At 39.3% G+C, this 21964-nt stretch overlaps 1 protein-coding gene across 5 annotated transcripts in view; it reads left to right on the forward strand.

The window, feature by feature from the left end:
• Positions 1-21964, forward strand: part of LOC124797847 (poly(A) polymerase type 3) — a 196748-nt gene that overhangs the window by 108898 nt on the left and 65886 nt on the right. For 4 of the 5 annotated variants that reach the window (XM_047260903.1, XM_047260905.1, XM_047260902.1 and 1 more), the window contains 2 exons: positions 558-627; positions 16915-16966. In XM_047260903.1, coding sequence (XP_047116859.1) covers positions 558-627; positions 16915-16966 — 122 coding nt within the window. Of the gene's footprint in view, positions 1-557; positions 632-16914; positions 16967-21964 lie in introns of those variants that run through there. The other variant, XM_047260906.1, reaches the window with a different exon arrangement.

A 21964-nucleotide genomic window follows, 5' to 3' on the forward strand; every position in this document is an offset into this window, starting at 1 on the left:
GCGAGCTTCAGCAGATGACAACAGTGCCACACTGTTGAGCTAGTGGTAGATAAGGCCAGGCCAGTCCAAGAAAGGTCCATTGCTGGGAAGGGATATGTTGATTTCATATTTACAGCCATAGTTTGGGTAAAAAATAATACGGGCAAAGACTTTGATTCACTTTAGTAATACTGTTTGACAAGCTTTGTGGCAACAGAAGCAAGCTTCATTCCATAATCTCAAATCATTTGTTTTATGGTAGCAACATTCACATTTAGTAACAGTGTATGTGTAGTAATTCATGCACTTTAGTTAAATTTTTAATGGCAACTAAAGCATTAAGTCTTGATAAAAATGTGTAATCACAGTGTAATAATTTTTATGTAGTTTTTATACTTAATTTGTTTGCAGACGTTTCTTGTAATCTTCATTACCATTTACTGGCTTGTGTTGGGAATAGACATATCAGACCTTGTGTAAGTTGTATTGCACCTCAAATTGTAATGTTTCAGTGTTAAAATATTTTGTGCCCATATTTTGATTTTGTGTTTTGATGTGCATTTGGGATCTAATTTCAGTTCACAGACAAGCAGCACAGATAAAGATGTTGAAGGATGGGATGAAAATAGAAGCACGCCATGTAAAAAGGTAAGGGGTTATTTGTACAGTACAACCTCGTATTATGGAAATAAAACTTAATAGTTTCCTTATCCTGTGGGATTGCAGCCAAAGAAGTGTAAATAATGGGTGATGGGAAGTGGGAAAATGTATGGAAAGGAAGATCAGAACTTCACTGCAGAGAAGAAATTTCAGTTACACGGGGAAGTATTGGAGCATAATAATGACATATTACAGAGTATTGTACAAATATATTTTAAGTCACATAAGATTTAAAAAAAAATACAAATATGTTCTACAATTATTGGAATTCATTATAAGCAGATGGAATGTACATGTAAAAGGAAACGTGTTCTATGTGCTTAACTGCTTAGAAATTTCTATGCTGAGTTTAGCTGTGACAAGTTCAGGTTGAAGAGAGGAGGAGGGGGAGGGAGGGGGTGACTTTCTTTAACCCTCCTGCAGGTGTGCTGCTTTTTATAACATAAGCGGGCATGTGGTGTACTTTGTACACAGATACAGAATAGCTGTCTTTGTTACCAAAGTATACATGTATGGACAAAATTACAGTTTAATCTTAGTTTAATTAAACTGTGATAAAATAAACTTTAATTGTATCACTCTGATGCTGCATAAAAGTGTTAGCCCACAGGAATACCGCATTTACTCGAATCTAAGCTGCACTCAAATCTAAGCCGCACCTGAAAAATGAGACTCGAAATCAAGGAAAAAATTTTTCCCCGAATCTAAGCCGCACCTGAAATTTGAGACTCGAAACTCAAGGGGAGAGAAAAGTTGTAGGCCGCACCTCCAAATCGAAACAGAGTTGGTCCATTGTAATATGAGACACAATTTAGGTCGAATGAATGACGATACTGCAACAGCAGTTTAGTTCGAGCCGTAAACTTAGCAGTTAAGCTTTACCAGGTTGCCATTGCTATGCGTCAGGCGCTCCGTCCGTATGTATAAGGGTACCGTTCCTTTTTCACGTGCATTGTCTGGTTTCAATTGATTGCTTATTTTTCTTTGATCTGATAAGTGTGGTTCTCTTTGTTACAGGTGTTTACATCACTCTAAGCTGAAAATGCATTAATGTAGTGTGTCATGCATTGTTTGTCGCATTCTGATACTGGGTGTTTACGACCTGTCGCCAACTAAAAAAAAAAGGAATCATCTCATTAGCGAAACAATGGCAAGAGACCACTATTTGTTGTTACTTACACTGCTGCTTTCTTTGATAATGATCAACAAGAACCAAATAATAGACTGCGGCTGATAGATGATGATCTGAACGAGAGTTTAGCGAAAAATTTTCTCCATTTGAAAATCTTTGCAGACGCCTCTTTAGTACATTATATTCCGCACAGAAATTAGAGTCATCTTAGATTTAAAAATTTATTCAGTTGCCATGCTTCATTTCTGACTGTATCACTATTAGGCATAAGAATAATACGAATATAAACATGACATTATATGTATATCCTTCCGCGGTTTGCTGTTCTCTCACTCTAGTTCCGTAGTTTGTTAGGCAGACAGGATTTAAATCAGATAGCAGCAAACACGAAAGAATACATAGCAAAATGTTTATATTCGCGTTATTCTTATGGTGAAGAGAATACTGCATGTGATTCACAATTCATAAAAGTCTCTATTAGCAACCATCTCTTCTCACAGGAAGGAAAAAATTCAGAACATAGAGTTGGCCATATTGACAAACAACCCAAACAGTCTTGCCAGTCGGATTTTCGTAGTTCATTGATATGCTGCTACATTCGAAGATGAACAATATGGAATTTGTATTTACTTCATTGGGTAATGTAGGAAATGCAGTGGTCGAAGCTCGGGGCGGAGAAAAAAAGCTCGTCTTCCACCTTTTTTTAAATTTATTTACTGATGCAGAGGTTTTGACGCCAGTATTTATCTTTGTGCCTGCAAAACATGCCTGTGTAGCACTACATATATTCGACGGCAGTAGTTTGTGACGGCACCTACCAACATTTTGCAGAACTTCCGTTTACTCTGCACTCAATTCTAAGCCGCAGGTGGTTTTTTGGATTACAAAAACAGGAAAAAAAGTGCGGCTTAGATTCGATTAAATACGGTAATACACTCGACATAGTAAACAGTGCAGTTGCATTAGATCATAGCCAACCCCTTATTCAATTGCTAATTATCTAGTAGACAACTGCCTCATTGTGGCATTGTGCCACTAGCTTGGAATCATGGTCCTTTTTCTTGCATCGATTGTACATTTTTTCTCGCCTAGGTCGCTGTTTATTGTATATTATGGCTGCTCACTTGTACGTATAACAGCACAACTTAGTAGTGTGTTAGCTGAAGCAATAATGAAGGAAAAGGTATGGGCTCACAATTTTAAAGCAATAATGGATAAGTACAAGGCAGTGTTATTTGTGGTTGGCAAACTTCATGCAGAGGCTTGCGCGCTCTAGGGTTAAGGTTTATATGTGATATTGTAATTCTGACAGAGACTGCAGTTCAATAGAATGATTAGTGCCCTGGACCTAGGTTTTATGATGAATATCTACAAAAGTAAAACACGGGTAATAGAGTGTAGCTGAATAATGTCAGGTGATGATGAGGAATTAGATTGGGAAAGGAGACTAAAGATAGTAGATGAGCTTTGCTATTTAGGTAGCAAACTAACTGTGATGCCTCAAGTAGAGAGGATATAAGTTGCAGACTTACATTAGCAAGAAAATTGTATACGAAATACACTCCTGGAAATGGAAAAAAGAACACATTGACACCGATGTGTCAGACCCACCATACTTGCTCCGGACACTGCGAGAGGGCTGTACAAGCAATGATCACACGCACGGCACAGCGGACACACCAGGAACCGCGGTGATGGCCGTCGAATGGCGCTAGCTGCGCAGCATTTGTGCACCGCCGCCGTCAGTGTCAGCCAGTTTGCCGTGGCATACGGAGCTCCATCGCAGTCTTTAACACTGGTAGCATGCCGCGACAGCGTGGACGTGAACCGTATGTGCAGTTGACGGACTTTGAGCGAGGGCGTATAGTGGGCATGCGGGAGGCCGGGTGGACGTTCCGCCGAATTGCTCAACACGTGGGGCGTGAGGTCTCCACAGTACATCGATGTTGTCGCCAGTGGTCGGCGGAAGGTGCACGTGCCCGTCGACCTGGGACCGGACCGCAGTGACGCACGGATGCACGCCAAGACCGTAGGATCCTACGCAGTGCCGTAGGGGACCGCACCGCCACTTCCCAGCAAATTAGGGACACTGTTGCTCCTGGGGTATCGGCGAGGACCATTCGCAACCGTCTCCATGAAGCTGGGCTACGGTCCCGCACACCGTTAGGCCGTCTTCCGCTCACGCCCCAACATCGTGCAGCCCGCCTCCAGTGGTGTCGCGACAGGCGTGAATGGAGGGACGAATGGAGACGTGTCGTCTTCAGCGATGAGAGTCGCTTCTGCCTTGGTGCCAATGATGGTCGTATGCGTGTTTGGCGCCGTGCAGGTGAGCGCCACAATCAGGACTGCATATGACCGAGGCACACAGGGCCAACACCCGGCATCATGGTGTGGGGAGCGATCTCCTACACTGGCCGTACACCACTGGTGATCGTCGAGGGGACACTGAATAGTGCACGGTACATCCAAACCGTCATCGAACCCATCGTTCTACCATTCCTAGACCGGCAAGGGAACTTGCTGTTCCAACAGGACAATGCACGTCCGCATGTATCCCGTGCCACCCAACGTGCTCTAGAAGGTGTAAGTCAACTACCCTGGCCAGCAAGATCTCCGGATCTGTCCCCCATTGAGCATGTTTGGGACTGGATGAAGCGTCGTCTCACGCGGTCTGCACGTCCAGCACGAACGCTGGTCCAACTGAGGCGCCAGGTGGAAATGGCATGCCAAGCCGTTCCACAGGACTACATCCAGCATCTCTACGATCGTCTCCATGGGAGAATAGCAGCCTGCATTGCTGCGAAAGGTGGATATACACTGTACTAGTGCCGACATTGTGCATGCTCTGTTGCCTGTGTCTATGTGCCTGTGGTTCTGTCAGTGTGATCATGTGATGTATCTGACCCCAGGAATGTGTCAATAAAGTTTCCCCTTCCTGGGACAATGAATTCACGGTGTTCTTATTTCAATTTCCAGGAGTGTAGATACGTTTTTAAATATATAATAATAGAAATTTAATTATTACCGTATTTACTCAAATCTAAACCGCACCTGAAAAATGATACTCGAAATAAAAGAAAAAAAAATTTCCCGAATCTAAGCTGCACCTGAAATTTGAGACTCGAAATTCAAGGGGAGAGAAAAGTTTTAGGCCGCACCTCCAAATCGAAACAAAGTTGATCCATTGTAATATGAGACACAATTTAGGTCGAATGAATGACGATACAGCTATAGTAGTTCGGTTCGAGTCGTAAGCTTAGCAGTTAAGCTATACCAGGTAGCCATTGCTATGCGTCAGGCATTTATACGGGTACCCTTCCTTTTTCACGTGCTTCGTCTGGTTTGAATCGATTTCCTTATTTTCCTTTGATCTGATAAGTGCCGTTTTCTTTGTTATACGTGTTTACGTCACTCTAAGCTGAAAAAGAGAGAGAGAGAGAGAGAGAGAGAGAGAGAGAGAGAGAGAGAGAGCAATCGTCCAATCGTCTCATTAGCGAAACAATGGCAAGAGACTGCTATTTGTTGTTACTTACACTGCTGCTTTCTTTGATAATGATCAACAAGAACCAAATGATAGAGGATGTTCTGAATGAGAGTTTAGCGAAAATTTTTCTCCGTTTGAAAATCTTTGCGGCCGCTTCTTTAGTACATCAAATTCTGCACAGAAATTAGTCATCTTAGATTTAAAAATCTAGTCAGTTACCTTGCTTCATTTCTGACAGTATCACTATTACGCATAAGAATAATACGAATATAAACATGACACGATACGTATATTCTTCCGCGTTTGCTGTTGTCTCACTCTAGTTTCGTAGTTTATTGGGCAGACAGAATTTAAATAAGATAGAAGCAAACACGAAAGAATACATGGCAAAATGTTTATATTCGTATTATTCTTATGGTGAAGAGAATACTGCATGTGATTCACATTTCATCAGGTTCCTATTAGCAATCACCTCTTCTCGCAGGTAGGAAAAAATTCTGAACGTAGAGTTGGTCATATTGACAAACATCCCAAACAGTCTTACCAGTTGGATTTTCGTAGTAAATTGTAATTCTGCTACATTCGAAGATGAACATTACGAAATTTGTATTTACTTCGTTGGATAATGTATGAAAATGCTGTGGTCGAAACTCGGGGCGGAGAAAAAAAAGCTCGTCTTCCACCTTTTTTTTTAATTTATTTACTGACGCAGAGGTTTTGGTGCCAGTATTTATCTTTGAGCCTATAAAGCATGCCTGTGTTGCGCTACATATATTCGACGGTAGAAGTTAGTTGTGGCGGCACCTACCAACATTTTTAAGAACCTCCGCTTGCTTTGCACTCGATTGTAAGACACAGGCGGTTTTTTGGATTACGAAAACCGGAAAAAAAGTGCGGCTTGGATTCGAGTAAATACGGTAGGTGTTTTCTGAAAATATTTGTCTGTAACATTATCCGTTGTGGATAGATTGGGAAGAAAAAACTTTTTTTTTGTACAACTTGACTAAGAGAAGGGATCAGTTAACAGAACACATCCTGAGGCATCAAGAATAGTTGACATGCTAATGGAGGTAAATGTTCGGGTTGGGGTGTAAAAATTGTAAAGGGAGACTAAGGTTTGACTAGAGTAAGGAAAAAGTGGTGGCTTGAGGGGGCAAGTGTAAAGGTAATATCTTTATATTTCATATATGCTTCCTCCATTGTTGGCCTTGTCGTAACCTCAACTGTCACAAGTCAGAAGCCTTTGGCCTTCAGGTGTCAGACCAAATCCAGATAACTATGCCATCAGACAATGTTGCTTGGCACTTGTATGATGTTATACCCGAAGTCAGTAGATTGCACACCGCAATAACAATTTTACACCCAGAATTGGACTATGCCATATTTTAAACAATTTATTATGGCTGAAAAAACTAAACTTACGAAAATATTATAATGAAACAGCTGCTTCTCCATAACAATGTTTTTTCATATGATTTAGAAAGTATGTTACAACAAAATACATTATTAATACTCATCTATTAAGCTACAAAGCTATTTAGATTTTGATTAAGTGACTTTAAGGATTCCTTAGCATTGCTTGTATATTTAAACTTCAGTACAAAGATAAAAACACACATCTTCTGCTCCCCGCGTGTGATACCAACAAGTATGCACCACAGGCAGTGTACACTTGGTGGCTGTTCTCTCCTGTATTGACAAATTTGAAGGGGTGGGGAGATGACAAGCAAATTATCGGAGAGAGGGAATGGCGTTGGCAGCTTTGGAGAGGTGAAGGAATTTTATTAACATTTCATGCAATTTATTGTTGTTTAATTGTCCTGTTCTGAAGTCGCACTATCCCAGGACTCATTTGAAGCAATGAAAAATACGCTCAATCAACTTTTTTCTGATGCCTTCCATCATTTCCCCCCACCCCCCTGTGCAACACGTACACACATTTAATGCAGTTTTCTACCATGACACATCAGTGGCTTCCTCAAGTAACGTCTTTAATTTTGAGTGTGCACTTTCCAGATGGGACTTTTCTTTTCACTAGGGGCCAAACATTGTCATGTTTATTGGTAATGGTATTGGGCAGCCTACAAGCTCATGATCCATTTCCATTGCTAATCTATCAAGTTCAAATTCCTTGTAAAAGCACTTGTGATGCCCAGTTTCCTCCAACATCTCTGCTTTCATATAGCAGGTCGAAATCAATATAGTTTTCTTTTCCAGGTACTGTGCAATTTCTTCCTAATTGCAAGAATAGGTTCCCAGTAGTGGGATCGACTTATTGAAACCATGTATGTGGTCATGTAGCTTAAGGTCCAAGGCCTTACAACCTGCAACCATCCTCCGTGGTGGGCCCTCATTTGTTAGTGATCGATGAAAAAAATTTAAGTATTTGATGTGATACTTTGAAACTTTAAATAAATTACAACTTACAAAATGCTTGCATAGCATAATGGTTACAGCACTAGCTTCATGTGCAAGAGGTTATGGGTTCGAATCTGTTCAGGTGTTTCGAATTTTTTTATTATTAAATCTTTATCAATATGATTTTGAACATTATTTTATTCAATTCATTGGTTTAAATGTAATTTTGTATTTGTATTTCTTCGTCACATCATTTCAATCACCATGTTAAGTTTTTCAGTGGCTGTTATTTTTAATTTTTCCAGTTGGAAGCTTTGTGCGCGTGACTTTAATTATTTAATTTTTTATTTATCTGTTTTAATATTTAAACGTATGAAAATACCAATGTATCAGTTAAAAAAAATGAAAAACAAAAAATCTATTTTATGTGCAGTGGTGCCAAAAATGCGATTTTCGTACAAGGTGTACATTTTCCTGTATGGTAATCATTATACAAACATTTAAAACATAAGTTCTTACTGCATAATAGACAAAATAACACAGATGAAGATTTAAACCAGGGAAAGGATTGCAAGTAAGCGAAATTCAAGCAGAATGAGGAATATAAATAATAAATGCAATAAAATGGATGAAATTATAGGATGATGGAACAGAAGAAATTAAATTTATGTTAATACGCGGCATTCATTAAAATCGCATGCATAAAGATTCAAAGTGGAAAAAGAATGATAGGGATTAAAAAGACAGCATTTGAAAAAACCATGAATAAAGTGCTTTGACAGGGGAATAGAAATTTAAAAAAAAATCGATTTAAACAATTAATTGAATATAAATAATAATAAAGGTTATTTCGTTAAAGTTTAAAAATGATAAGTTTCAAAGTAGCCAATGAGATTCAAATCTACAAACTCTTGCATATGAGGCCAGTACTATAACCATTGCACTATGCAAGCATTTCGTAATTGGTTACATATTCAAAGGTGTAGAGCATAACGCAAAATTCCCAAAAAAATTTTTGTCAATTACTTGCAAATGAGGGCCCACCAGGGTGAATCGTTATATGGTATAATACCTGGGAGCTTAACCTACATTACCATATAGATTACTGGAAAAAAAATGGATCCCTCTGCTGGGGACCTTTCCTTTAGTATCTGCATTAGAAACTTTCTCCTAATTTATTGAATGATATCAGTTATTGACCATAACTATGAAACAACCCTAGATTAAACTGTGTAATAAATCTAAAAATTGCTGTTTAAATAAATTACTGTTCATCATTTCGTGATAATCACTGGATTCGTAGGATGTAAATATTGCCTTTGAACTTTTTATGAAGCCATATTCAGATGATACTGCATGGCAGTAAATATGTCTGTTTCCTTTGCCAGTCAGTACTTTCAAACCACCGTTACCCTTTGAATCCTGCAATATGTGCTTTCTGGCATTCTTTTGATTGAGCCAGGCATCGTAGAGATAAATAGGGCAAGAATTATTTAATTTTCTGATCTTCTGGATTTTTCTCAGAAAAGTTGATCTAATTGCTACAATATCAGACCTTTCTATCAGAATGTGTGTTTCATCATTGCATTTTCTGTATCAGAACCCTAAAGATTTAAGAATTCTTTCACTCAAATGGTGGTCCCTGTGGAAACAATCTCATCATGTAAAATATGTTTACCTTTTGCCTTGTAAGATACTCACCACAGCCATAAAATTCCAATTCAGTATGATGAATGATGCCTTTCTAGAAAGCAGCCAAGTCAGTGGTGTTTCTTCTTTCAGTAATGTCTTTCCATGGAGATTGAAATTCCATTTTTTAGCCACTGGTTTTCATTTTCTGTTCTTCTACAAATGTTCTCTGTGTAGTTTGTAGTGAAACACAATACACCTTTGCTGTTGCAGTCTGCGGTGCTGATATGATTTCATCTTTTCTGGATTGCTTTTTGGGTCATGAGTGAATTCATATACCTTGTATGTGATTCCCTCTGTTGTGCTCTGTGTGTCTTGATACTTACGCCTCTTAACTCGCCAACAAAAATAGCAATATCACGTATTGAAAATCAGTCTTCACAAACATACAATTCCATATAAAGATGTGTCGGTTGTATTTAATTATGGAAGCTCAAAATTTGGCTTTTATGGACATGAGTCCTCAAAAGTAGAAATAAAGAAACAGATGCAAAAGACTGTTGCTTGGCATATAATGAAGTAATAAAGGTCAAAGCTAAATATGTGAAGAACTCGTGAAAAAGCTGTAGTGTAATGAAAACAAGAAATACATAAAAATACAGAACTGAAAGAAAGGGTACTAGGAAAGCTTTGCAGTATAGCTTCGTTTATTTTGTCTAGAGAATTTTCCTACTCTGAAAGCATCTTGCTATCTTTCAAAATCTGTAATAACACTATTTCTTTCAAGTGGCTTTTGGTAAAATCAGTAGTGCTTCAACATTTTGTTCATATATGGAAATAAGGTAAATGAAAGGCAGGAAGGTCAGGGCTGTATGGAGGATCTTTAAGGACTGTGATACCTCTGCAGCTAACCAATAAACACTAAAGTTTTAACTGAAATAGTGGGTCATTATATCAATGAAAGAATTAACTGGTAAGCCCTAAACTTCAGAAGATGCTTTTAAATATTCTTGTAACATAAAATTATCATTGTTTCACCAGCAGCTGCCATCAAAGTCAGTTCAGAATTTCAAGTATGATGAAGAAAGAGCCCATCATTGTTTCCTTACAAACCACATACAAATATTTGTGCAAAAATACATTAAATAGAGGGAGTGTAAGTGAATTTGGGTACCACTTCACAGGGAAGTACACCGAAGTGCCAAAAAAACTGGCATAGGTATGCGTATTCAAATTCAGAGATACGTAAACAGGCAGAATACAGTGCTGTGGTCGGCAACGCCTATACAAGACAAGTGTCTGACGCAGTTGTTAGGTCGATTACTGCTGCTACAATGGCAGCTTATCAAGATCTGAGTGAGTTTGAACGTAGTGTTAAAATCAGCGCACAAACAATGGGACAGAGCATCTTCAAGGTAGTGATGAAGTGGGGATTTTCCCGTACGACCATTTCACAAATATATCGTGAATGTCGGGAATCTGGTAAAACATCAAATCTCTGACATCGCGGGGGCCGGAAAAGATCTTGCAAGAACAGGACCAACAGTGAGAGAAGCGCAACCCTTCCGCAAATTGCTACAGATTTCAATGCTGGGCCATAAGGAAGTGTTAGTGTGCGAACCATTCAATGAAACATCATTGATATTGGCTTTCGGAGCCAAAAGGCCCACTCATATGCCCTAGATGGCTGCATGACACAAAGCTTTACACCTCGCCTGGGCCCGTCAACACTGACTGTTGATGACTGGAAACATGTTGCCTGGTCGGACGAGCGGATGGATATGTATGGGCATGGAGACAACTTCATGAATCCATGGACCCTGCATGTCAACAGGGGACTGTTCAAGCTGGTGGAGGCTCTGTAATAGTGTGCAGTTGGAGTGATATAGGACCCCTGATACGTCTAGATACGACTCTGACAGGTGACACACATGTAACCATCCTGTCTGATCAACTGTAACCATTGATGTCCATTGTACATTCCAGTGGACTCGGGCAATTCCAGCGGGACAATGCAGCACTTCACATGTCCAGAATTGCTACAGTGGCTCCAGGAACACTCCTCTGACCACTTCCGTTGGCCACCAAACTCCCCAGACATGACATTATTGAGCACATCTGGGATGCCTTTCAACGTGCTGTTCAGATGAGATCTCCACCCCCTCCTTCCCCCATACTTTAACGGATTTATGGACAGCCCTGCAGGATTCATGGTGTCAGTTCCCTTCAGCACTACTTCAGACATAAATCAAGTCCATGCCATGTTGTGTTGCGACACTTCTGCGTGCTCGCAGGGGCCCTACACGATATTAGGCAGGTGTACCAGTTTCTTTGGCTCTTCAGTGTGTATGAGACATTGAATCCTGTGATGAAGATCAATGTTCAAAAATTTTGGAAGTTACTCACATAGATTTTGCGTTAAAAGATGAGTCATTTTGAATTTTTTGATTATTTGTGTGCACCACAAGACTTAATGTCCCATATGCTGCTCTATCCATTTGATGTATTTTTGTGAAGTTGTACGAGTTAATAGAATAGTGTGTCCCAATTTCTCTTGTGTCTTCTTATGAGACACACATCTATCTCGCACCCCAGGATTCCCTTTAGCAGCAACATTTGCTTCAGTGATCCTTGAAGAAATGTGAGCCAACAGGAATTATTGTTGGCTGAAGATTCCTCTGTGGCATCAGAAGATGGTAGAGTAATGTGAGAACACTCTTCTAAATAGAAACATTTCTACAGTGTAGTCATTCAGACACTCTGTGCAATAAAATTTTTACTATGAGACATACTTGAATGTATTTTCTACTCCTAAAATCACAAACCAGTTTTGTCCAAGAAATAGACTAGTTGTAAGAATTGTACTAAAGGAGTGTCACACGAAAACCAAAAACTTAATTTAGAAGTGATCTTTAATGGACAGTTAATGTTCATGATGCAGAAAATGTTAAAATTGCTTTCGATGTTATAAACACAGGAGAAATTTACTAAAAATTCTTCTGACAAGTAACAGCTTGGTTGCAACATCACAAGTTCAATCTTTAGTAAGGCCCATTTGAAAGTGTGGTGTTAAGTCATGAGAGGAAACACATTAGTTGCTAATGACACACCATGCGCATAAGGAGGGTGACAGAAAGTGAGTGTCTGGGAGTTACAGAAATCAATATTCTATGGGATTTATGTTTACACTTCACAAAGTTGACAGCGTCGACATTTAAGAAATGTTCAAAACAAACCATTAAGTTGCACCATGAACACAGAGTGAAAAATGACATGCCACAGTGATCACCAAAGCTTGCACCATCAAGATCGGGGGCAAATTCCTTGGGAGTTACAAACATAGCAGAACATTCAGCTATTTATCCACTCTTAAGGATTATGTATAGAATTATATTGGGGTAACGGGGTGATGAGAACTAATGGAATGCGATGGCATGAAACTGAATGTGAAACAGTCTGCCATTGAACTTACCGTGGAACTGGCTATCCTTTAAGGCATAGCTGCAGATAGTGTGATAATATGTTGTATAGTCATGGAAAAAACAAACATCCAGAGGCTGAATTTGTTCACCTGTTTCAGGAGAGATGGCTTGCTCTAAGGAGTGATTTGTATGCGCAGACCAGTAATGTGGAGGTCATACCACAGTTGTAGTTCTCTTATGCCCATTTTCTTGCTCTATGTTGCTGTGACGTAAACATCACTTGCTGTCCTTGCAAGATCACGCACATGAGAAAAAATCATAGGGAGCAGAGCACCTCCAACTTCTCGCAGCACAATAAATAACTTTCCAGCCACTCTAACATCCAGATTGACAGTCCACTTAATCATATACTAATGCATTAAGACCTTGATGTTAGTTGATCTCGATACAACTCTCTTGGTACCTCTAATTTCCAGGGCTCCTTTTATATGCATTTCCTCTTCAAATTCTGTTTGGTTAAAGTTGAACACAAATTCCTTACTGAACAATGGGATAAGTTTATCTCATCTACAAATTTTCAGGCCAATTGCGCCGTTTGCTGTGCACCCTCAAGTTGATGGTTTGCTTTAAATTGCATTATATTACATCTTCAAGTTCTGTAGCAGTGTTTGAAGTTATATCCACTACTTTCATTGAAATCACTGTAATGTGTCACACACAATTTGATGTGCATAACGTGGTAGGTCACTATGATGCACGTCCTATAAGTTGCATCGAGCATCCTTGATACGTGCAAGCACCAATTTTTTAACAAGTGCACCTTGTCCTCCCTTGAATATTCTTGTTTTTCTTATGCACTACATGGTCATAATGCTGCAAATTTATTAGAAATCTGTTCATAACTATTGATTTTTTTACTATGCTGTGGATGATTTTCCATGCACATAATTTTATTGAGTATCCACTCTTTGGTCAGTGATTGTTCCTTACTATGTTTCGTTGGAGAGGGGATTTGTGGCTTCCTGCCTGACAAGGATGATGAACCACATGGCTCGACACAGGTTTCACTATCACTTGCACTTGTTAAGCATGTATCGTCATCAGTGTACTCCTCATGTACATTGTCCGCACAGTCAAGCATATGTGACACCGCACATTACACTGACTCATCTTGCAGAAACGCCAATATTTCATCTGCCACTTCTTTCTCACTCTACAAAATTCCTTGGGTTCCTTTCTCACAAAATGTCAACTTTGGCAACTGATGTTCTACATATGAGGCAATGTTTGCTTTGTTTATTGTTAACATTGCTCTGTTTTGTATCAGCACCATTAGTACTGTTGTGAGTTACTTATCGACTAAGCAATTCAACTACACTCCATAACCTTATGGTGTGCTTACCACTGGATACCTCCAGTCCCACGCCCTATTGGTATTAGCAGCCAGTATTGTGGTTTCATGGCAGATGATACGTGCCATAAACATCATTCGCCTTTTACGACCTCATACTCAAGAGGTTCCTTGTGAGTGTGGTATATCTTGAAGCAAGGATCCACACGCAAGATTTCAGTCTTCACACCAGATTCTTGTTTCTTTCCGCATTCCCCTCCTAATGGCCATAAGCCCAGGAGAGGTGCTGTAGGCGATGCCGTGCTGTTAGCAGAGCCACTCACACTGGTCATCAGCTGCCATAACCCATTAATGCCAAATTTTGCAACACTGTCATAATGGATATGTTTGTTGTGTGTCCCACATTAATTTCTGCCGTTATTTTATGTGGTGTAGCTTGTTTTTTAGCCACTCACAACTTGTAGCTAAGTGAAGGTTCGTCGGCCACTATGTTGTGCATGGTGAGAGATAATGACTGAAATTTGGTATTCTCAGCACACTCTTGACGCTGTATATCTGCTGCCCCTTTATGCCAAGTGTACATGATACTGTTGACGTCTTTTGTCATGTCTGTGTAGAGTGAGGCAAACAACTGTCTATATGCCTCTGTATGAGTCCTATTTTCTCTTTCGTGAATATTGATGTTACCTGTGTAACTTTTGAGTCTTTCGGTACGGATTTTTGGTCGAGCGAGCAGTTGTATATGATTGCTAAGTACGGACTATTGCATCAATGTACTCTGAAAGGAATCTGACTGGTATACAATCTGGACCGGACGCCTTACCTTTATTAAGCAGATTTAATGTGCTTCACTACACAAAGGATTCATGTTGCTAATGTTGGTGGTTGTTCATGATTCAAATTCTGGAATATTTACTCTGTCTTCTTCGGTGAAGGAATTTTGGAAAACCATGTTTAGTACTACTTCTTTAGTGGTACTGTTATCAATAAAATTGCCATTGATAACACACAGTGAAGGTATCGATTGGGACTTGCCGCTTGTGTGCTTTACGTATGACTGGCACTTCTCTGGATTTTCTACGAGATTTTGAGACAGAGGTTCATTGTGGAAACTATTGAAAATGTCTTGCATTGAAGTCTGCACTAAGTTTCATGCATGAGTAAAACATCGCCAATCTTGGAGATTTTGCAGGTTTTAAAATTTGCGGTGCTTTTATCGTTGCTTCTGCAACAGTGCTTTGAACTGTTTTGTGTAACATGGGGGATCAGTACCACCTCTTATTAATTTATTTGATATATATTTCTCAATTGCCATCAAAACTGTTTCTTTGAATTGAAATCACATCTTGTCTATGCTTACATAGTCAGATTGGGAGAAGTGGAGAATTTCTCTTAGAAAAGTGCCAAGCAAATCTCTATTTGCTTTTTTGAATAGATATATTTTGCTTTTACTTTTTGTGGGTTGGGATGTTATGGTATTCAGTCTTTATACAATGATCTTGTGGCCACTAATCCCTGTATCCATTGTGATGGTCCCTATTTGCTCTAGATGATTTATTGCTAAAAGATTAAGTATGTTTCCACAACCACTTACACTTTGAGTGGGCTCCTAAACTAATTGTTCAAAATAATTTTTGGAGAAACTGTTCAATATGGTTTCGAATAATGCTGTATGCCAACCACCGACTTTATGCATGTATTTCCGCCAATGTATAAAGGGTAGATTGAAGTGATCACTAACTATAAGTGTGTGAACGATATTCCATCTTTATACTACAACCTTGTTGTCACTAATCCCTGTATCGATCATGATGGTCCCTATATGATCAGGATGATGGTAGATTAAAGTCACCACCAACTGTAAGTGTGTGAATTCTGTACCTATTTGAACTGAGACTTCAGTTTTCTTTGTTCAGCAACTGTATCTGCTAAGCAGGATCAGTAAAGGGAAGCAGTTATTAATTTATTCTGAGTGTCAGGTATAATCTCTATCCATACTAACTCTCAGGAGCTATCTACTTCAATTTCACTACGGGGTAAACTACTTCTGACAGCAGTAAACACTTCACAACCAACTGTATTTACTGTATCCTTTCTGAACACCATTACATCCTTTGTAAAAATATCAGCTGAACTTATCTCCAACTTTAGCCAGCTTCCAGTATCTATAACGGTTTGAGCTTCAGAGCCTCTGATTAGCACTTGGAGCTCCAGTTCTTTCCCAACACTGCAACCGTAATTTAAAACTACAATACCATTTGTTCCTAAGTTTATGTTCGTCCTCTGTTTGTCCTGTATATGTTTCATTTTGCTTATTTTAGTAATTTCTTTCTTAATCCATCACTTTTTAGTTCTTTGGTTGTTTTCTGGCCCTTGCCATTTCCGTATAAATTTGGATTTATTTTCTTAGCTTATTCTTCTTTTATTGGAGAAGAAAATTGCGCCCCCTGCCTCTTTCACAAAGAAATTTAAAATTGACACTACTGGTCATAATCTTTTAAGTGTAAGCGCGCTAAATTAATTTTCAGCCTATATAGATTTAACATGATGATTTATTAAGAAAATCCAAGAAAGCAAGAGAGAGCGCAAATGTAAATGAAAGAATTAGTATTTAATTGCAATGTAACAAAGTTCACTCATAATTGCCTGACTAGGAATGTACAGCCAAAGATTGATGTTCTGAAGTAAAAAGATAGTAAAGAAATAAAATGACATTAATGTAACTCTTACTGGGTTCTTATTTATTTCGGTAATAGTTTCTGTGCAATGTCGAGGAATTCATTCTTTCATACTGTTCATTAATCTTCCATACAAAGGTCCTTACTACATGAATTTCAGTTATTTATGAATTTGTAATTTTTATGTTATAAACTAAAGCCTTTTATCTTTCTCTTTCCAGGAAACAATTACATATGTATCTGTCACCAAGCCTGCTCAAAAGAGAGAAGAAGGTATATACTCCATTCACTTTATTTGTATAGTCAGCATACTGTACACATTGATTGGCATAAATCAGTAGTTGTTACAGATAGATTATGTTAACCTTTCATTCATATTTTGTTAGGTGGACTTGTATGCTGTGTTATTTGTGCACAACACATCAAATATGTGGCATTGCATAGTCAGATCTGATTGTATCTCTGTTGATCTATTCAGAAAAAATGTAGTGACTAAACCACCGCCAACATGCAAATGCTGCAAGGACTATCGGAAGGTGCTCGTCACACCCTTGGTGGAAAGTGTGACACCTGTGTGGTCTCGTATTAAACATTTTCATCCATCTGGTATTCTAATAAAATTGGAACATCTTTAGAAATTGAAAAGGTTTAACCAGGCGCGGCTCGTGGTTTCTATACTGGGGAAGGCTGCGGCATTTGTTGATCGGAGTCAACATAGACCTCGGGTTACGCTACAGATTAGTCTGACATAAACAACTAAGAATTCAGGGCTTGGGGGTGGGCAGATCACACTCTACCCATAATTTAATATAATGGAAGGAAACATTCCACGTGGGAAAAATTATATATAAAAACAAAGATGAGGTGACTTACCGAACAAAAGCGCTGGCAGGTCGATAGACACACAAACAAACACAAACATACACACAAAATTCAAGCTTTCGCAACAAACTGTTGCCTCATCAGGAAAGAGGGAAGGAGAGGGGAAGACGAAAGGAAGTGGGTTTTAAGGGAGAGGGTAAGGAGTCATTCCAATCCCGGGAGCGGAAAGACTTACCTTAGGGGGAAAAAAGGACAGGTATACACTCGCACACATGCACATATCCATCCACACATACAGACACAAGCAGCCCTGCATCTTCTATAATCTGGTATTAAATATCATTAGAAGCTAACTTCGAGTTGAAATCTTTGGTTAGTGTTTTTATACGTCATCATTACATTTTCTGACACTTTGCAGCAAATCATGTGAAAAGACGCGTTTCGGAGAGATCTTTAATGCGATGAATGTTAACTTTGTGGCTGCTTAATATTTTTGGTGTTTTCAGTTCTAAACTTAAGGCATTTATTGTGGTTTATCTCCAAAGCTCGCAGTTTACGAGTTTGCATGACGATACTGTGATGTTTTGGTGACTTCACAGGTCTTGTGCTGTGATTGGGTGGCATGAGCAATCTGCGCAACTGCCATATTAATGCACATGTTTTAGAAGCGAACAGTTCGTATTTATTGTGTATTATGAAAATATGCATTTATGTGAAATAGCGCACTAAAGATCTCTCCAAAATACGTCGTTTTTAGTACGGTTTGTTGTGCTTAAGTACACAAAATGTGACACTGTAGCGCAACGCACTGTACTGGTACCAAAAGTGCTTCGTTTGGGAAAATGTCATCACGTTTATGACTGGCTAAACATGACACTACCCTTTTTTACTCACTTCGCTTAACAGGCTAAGTAGGACTTCTTATCAATTATGAATGCACTTTTGCTTACCTCAATTCATTTGTTTATAGATGAAGTCAGCTCGTCTCCCCTTCTGCGCACGTCTCCCCTTCTGCGCAGCAAAATGGTCTATGACCTTTTCATTGCAATTTGGCCGATTCAGTAATTCTTTTTCTAGGGAACACATTGCAAGCGCACAAAATCTGTCCTCATTCATAGTGTTGCGCATGAATGTTTTCACTCGCTTTAAAGTAGAGAAGCAGTGTTCTGCCCCTCCGGTCGTCATAGGAAAGGTTACTATTATTTGCAGAAATTTTACACTTTCAGGAAAAGCTTTAGCCAGATTGTTATTGTAAACAAAGTTCAACAACAAGGTCAAAGCACCTGACGCCTTCATAAAATCTTTTCGGCTGTACAACACATTCAGCTCACGACGTAGATCTGAAAACTGTAAATTGAACAAATTAACAGCTATTTTAAGCTCTTTTTCCGGAAAAATAGTTTGATGTTTTGCAAACAACAATGGATCAAACAGCTGTGCAATCGATAAGTGATCATTGAAACTGAATCGTTCTCTGATCTGAGTTGTGATGAGGTCGCAAACGTTTTGTGCACACACTATTCTTGATTCTGTGAAACATTCCCGTTTTGCAGTTGGTTCTACCTGTTCCCAGTGATAGTCAGTTTCAAGTGAGGCCCTAACTTGCTGGACATAATCTGCAAAGTGCAATACATATTCAACAGTTTTCACTGCATCAGTATTCCTTTGCTGCAGTTGATTGAAGAGAATGTCGCAATGAGGCATGACTGTATTAAAAAAATTTATCCAGAAGAGGAAATCTTTGTCTTGCAGGAAACCCTTCAGTCCCGTGGCCTTGTTTATTGTCTTGTAATCACTGGTATCATCATCAATAATTCTTTCTAGGCACTCAATTTCCTTTTGGTATTTGTACACAGTGGTTACGCTCCGTGATTTAAAATTCTAGTTTCAGTCCAGGCACTATCAGTACTATCTGTAAGAAGACAGGTGAAACAGAAAAATGCATTTTTCACTTCACAACCACACCATCACTCAGCTGCATCGTACATTGCAACAAACTTCAGTCCTGAGACTGGTTTGATACAGCTCTCCATGCTACTCTATCCTGTGCAAGCTTCTTCATCTCCCAGTACTTACTGCAACCTACATCCCTCTGAATCTGCTTAATGTATTCACCTCTTGGTCTCCCTCTACAATTTTTACCCTCCACGGTGCCCTCCAATGCTAAATTTGTGATCTGTTGATGACTCGGAACATGTCCTACCAACCGGTACCTTCTTCTTGTCAAGTTGTGCCACAAATTCCTCATCTCCTCAATTCTATTCAATACCTCCTCATTATTTATGTGATCTACCCATCTAATCTTCAGCATTTTTCTGTAGCACCACATTTCGAAAGCTTCTATTATCTTCTTGTCCAAACAATTTATATCCTCTCTACTTCGACCATCATCAGTTATTTTGCTCCCAAAATAGCAAAATTCCTTTACTACTTTAAGTGTCTCATTTCCTAATCTAATTCCCGCAGCATCACCCGATTTAATTCGACTACATTCAATTATCCTCGTTTTGCTTTTGTTGATGTTCATCTTATAGCCTCCTTTCAAGACACTATCCATTCCATTCAACTGCTCTTCTAAGTCCTTTGCTGTCTCTGACAGAATTACAATGTCATCGGCGAACCTCAAAGTTTTTATTTCTTCTCCATGGATTTTAATACCTACTCCGAATTTTTCTTTTGTTTCCTTTACTGCTTGTTCGATATACAGATTGAATAACGTCGGGGAGAGGCTACAACCCTGTCTCGCTCCCTTCCCAACCAGTGCTTCCCTTTCATGCCCCTTGACTCTTATAACTGCTATCTGGTTTCTGTACAAATTGTAAATAGCCTTTCCCTCCCTGTATTTGACCCCTGCCACCTTTAGAATTTGAAAAAGAGTTTTCCAGTCAACATTGTCGAAAGCTTTCTCTAAGTCTACAAATGCTAGAAACGTAGGTTTGCCTTTCTTTAATCTACTTTCTAAGATAAGTCGTAGGGTCAGTATTGCCTCACGTGTTCCAACATTTCTATGGAATCCAAACTGATCTTCCCCTAGGTCGGCTTCTACCAGTTTTTCGATTCGTCTCTAAAGAATTCGCATTAATATTTTGCAGCTGTGACTTATTAAACCGATAGTTCGGTAATTTTCACATCTGTCAACACCTGCTTTTTTGGGATTGGAATTATTATATTCTTCTTGAAGTCTGAGGGTATTTCGCCTGTCTCATACATCTTGCTCACCAGATGGTAGAGTTTTGTCAGGACTGGCTCTCCCAAGGCCGTCAGTAGTTCTAATGGAATGTTGTCTACTCCCGGGCCTTGTTTCGACTCAGGTCTTTCAGTGCTCTTGTCAAACTCTTCACACAGTATCATGTCTCCCATTTCATCTTCATCTTCATCTACATCCTCTTCCATTTCCATAATATTATCCTCAAGTACATCGCCCGTGTATAGACCCTCTATATACTCCTTCCACCTTTCTGCTTTCCCTTCTTTGCTTAGAAATGGGTTTCCATCTGAGCTCTTGATATTCATACAAGTGGTTCTCTTTTCTCCAACGGTCTCTTTAATTTTCCTGTAGGCAGTATCTATCTTACCCCTAGTGAGATAAGCCTCTACATCCTTACATTTGTCCTCTAGCCATCCCTGCTTAGCCATTTTGCACTTCCTGTCAATCTCATTTTTGAGACGTTTGTATTCCTTTTCGCCTGCTTCATTTACTGAATTTTTATATTTTCTCCTTTCATCAATTAAATTCAATATTTCTTGTGTTACCCAAGGATTTCTACTAGCCCTCGTCTTTTTACCTACTTGATCCTCTGCTGCCTTCACTGCTTCATCCCTCAGAGCTAGCCATTCTTCTTCTACTGTATTTCTTTCCCACATTCCTGTCAACTGTTCCTTTATGCTCTCCCTGAAACTCTGTACAACCTCTGGTTTAGTCAGTTTATTTAGGTCCCATCTCCTTAAATTCCCACCTTTTTGCAGCTTCTTCAGTTTTAATCTGCAGTTCGTAACCAATAGATTGTGGTCAGAGTCCACATCTGCCCCTGGAAATGTCTTACAATTTAAAACCTGGTTCCTAAATCTCTGTCTTACCATTATACAGGGTCATTACAAATGATTGAAGTGATTTCACAGCTCTACAATAACTTTATTGTTTGAGATATTTTCACAATGCTTTGCACACACATACAAAAACTCAAAAAGTTTTTTTAGGCATTCACAAATGTTCGATATGTACCCCTTTAGTGATTCGGCAGGCATCAAGCTGATAATCAAGTTCCTCCCACACTCGGCGCAGCATGTCCCCATCAATGAGTTCGAACGCATCGTTGATGCGAGCTCGCAGTTCTGGCACGTTTCTTGGTAGAGGAGGTTTAAACACTGAATCTTTCACATAACCCCACAGAAAGAAATTGCATGGGGTTCAGTCGGGAGAGCGTGTAGGCCATGACATGAATTGCTGAT

Source organism: Schistocerca piceifrons, chromosome 5, assembly GCF_021461385.2.
Source record: "Schistocerca piceifrons isolate TAMUIC-IGC-003096 chromosome 5, iqSchPice1.1, whole genome shotgun sequence".
Lineage (NCBI taxonomy): Eukaryota > Metazoa > Arthropoda > Insecta > Orthoptera > Acrididae > Schistocerca > Schistocerca piceifrons.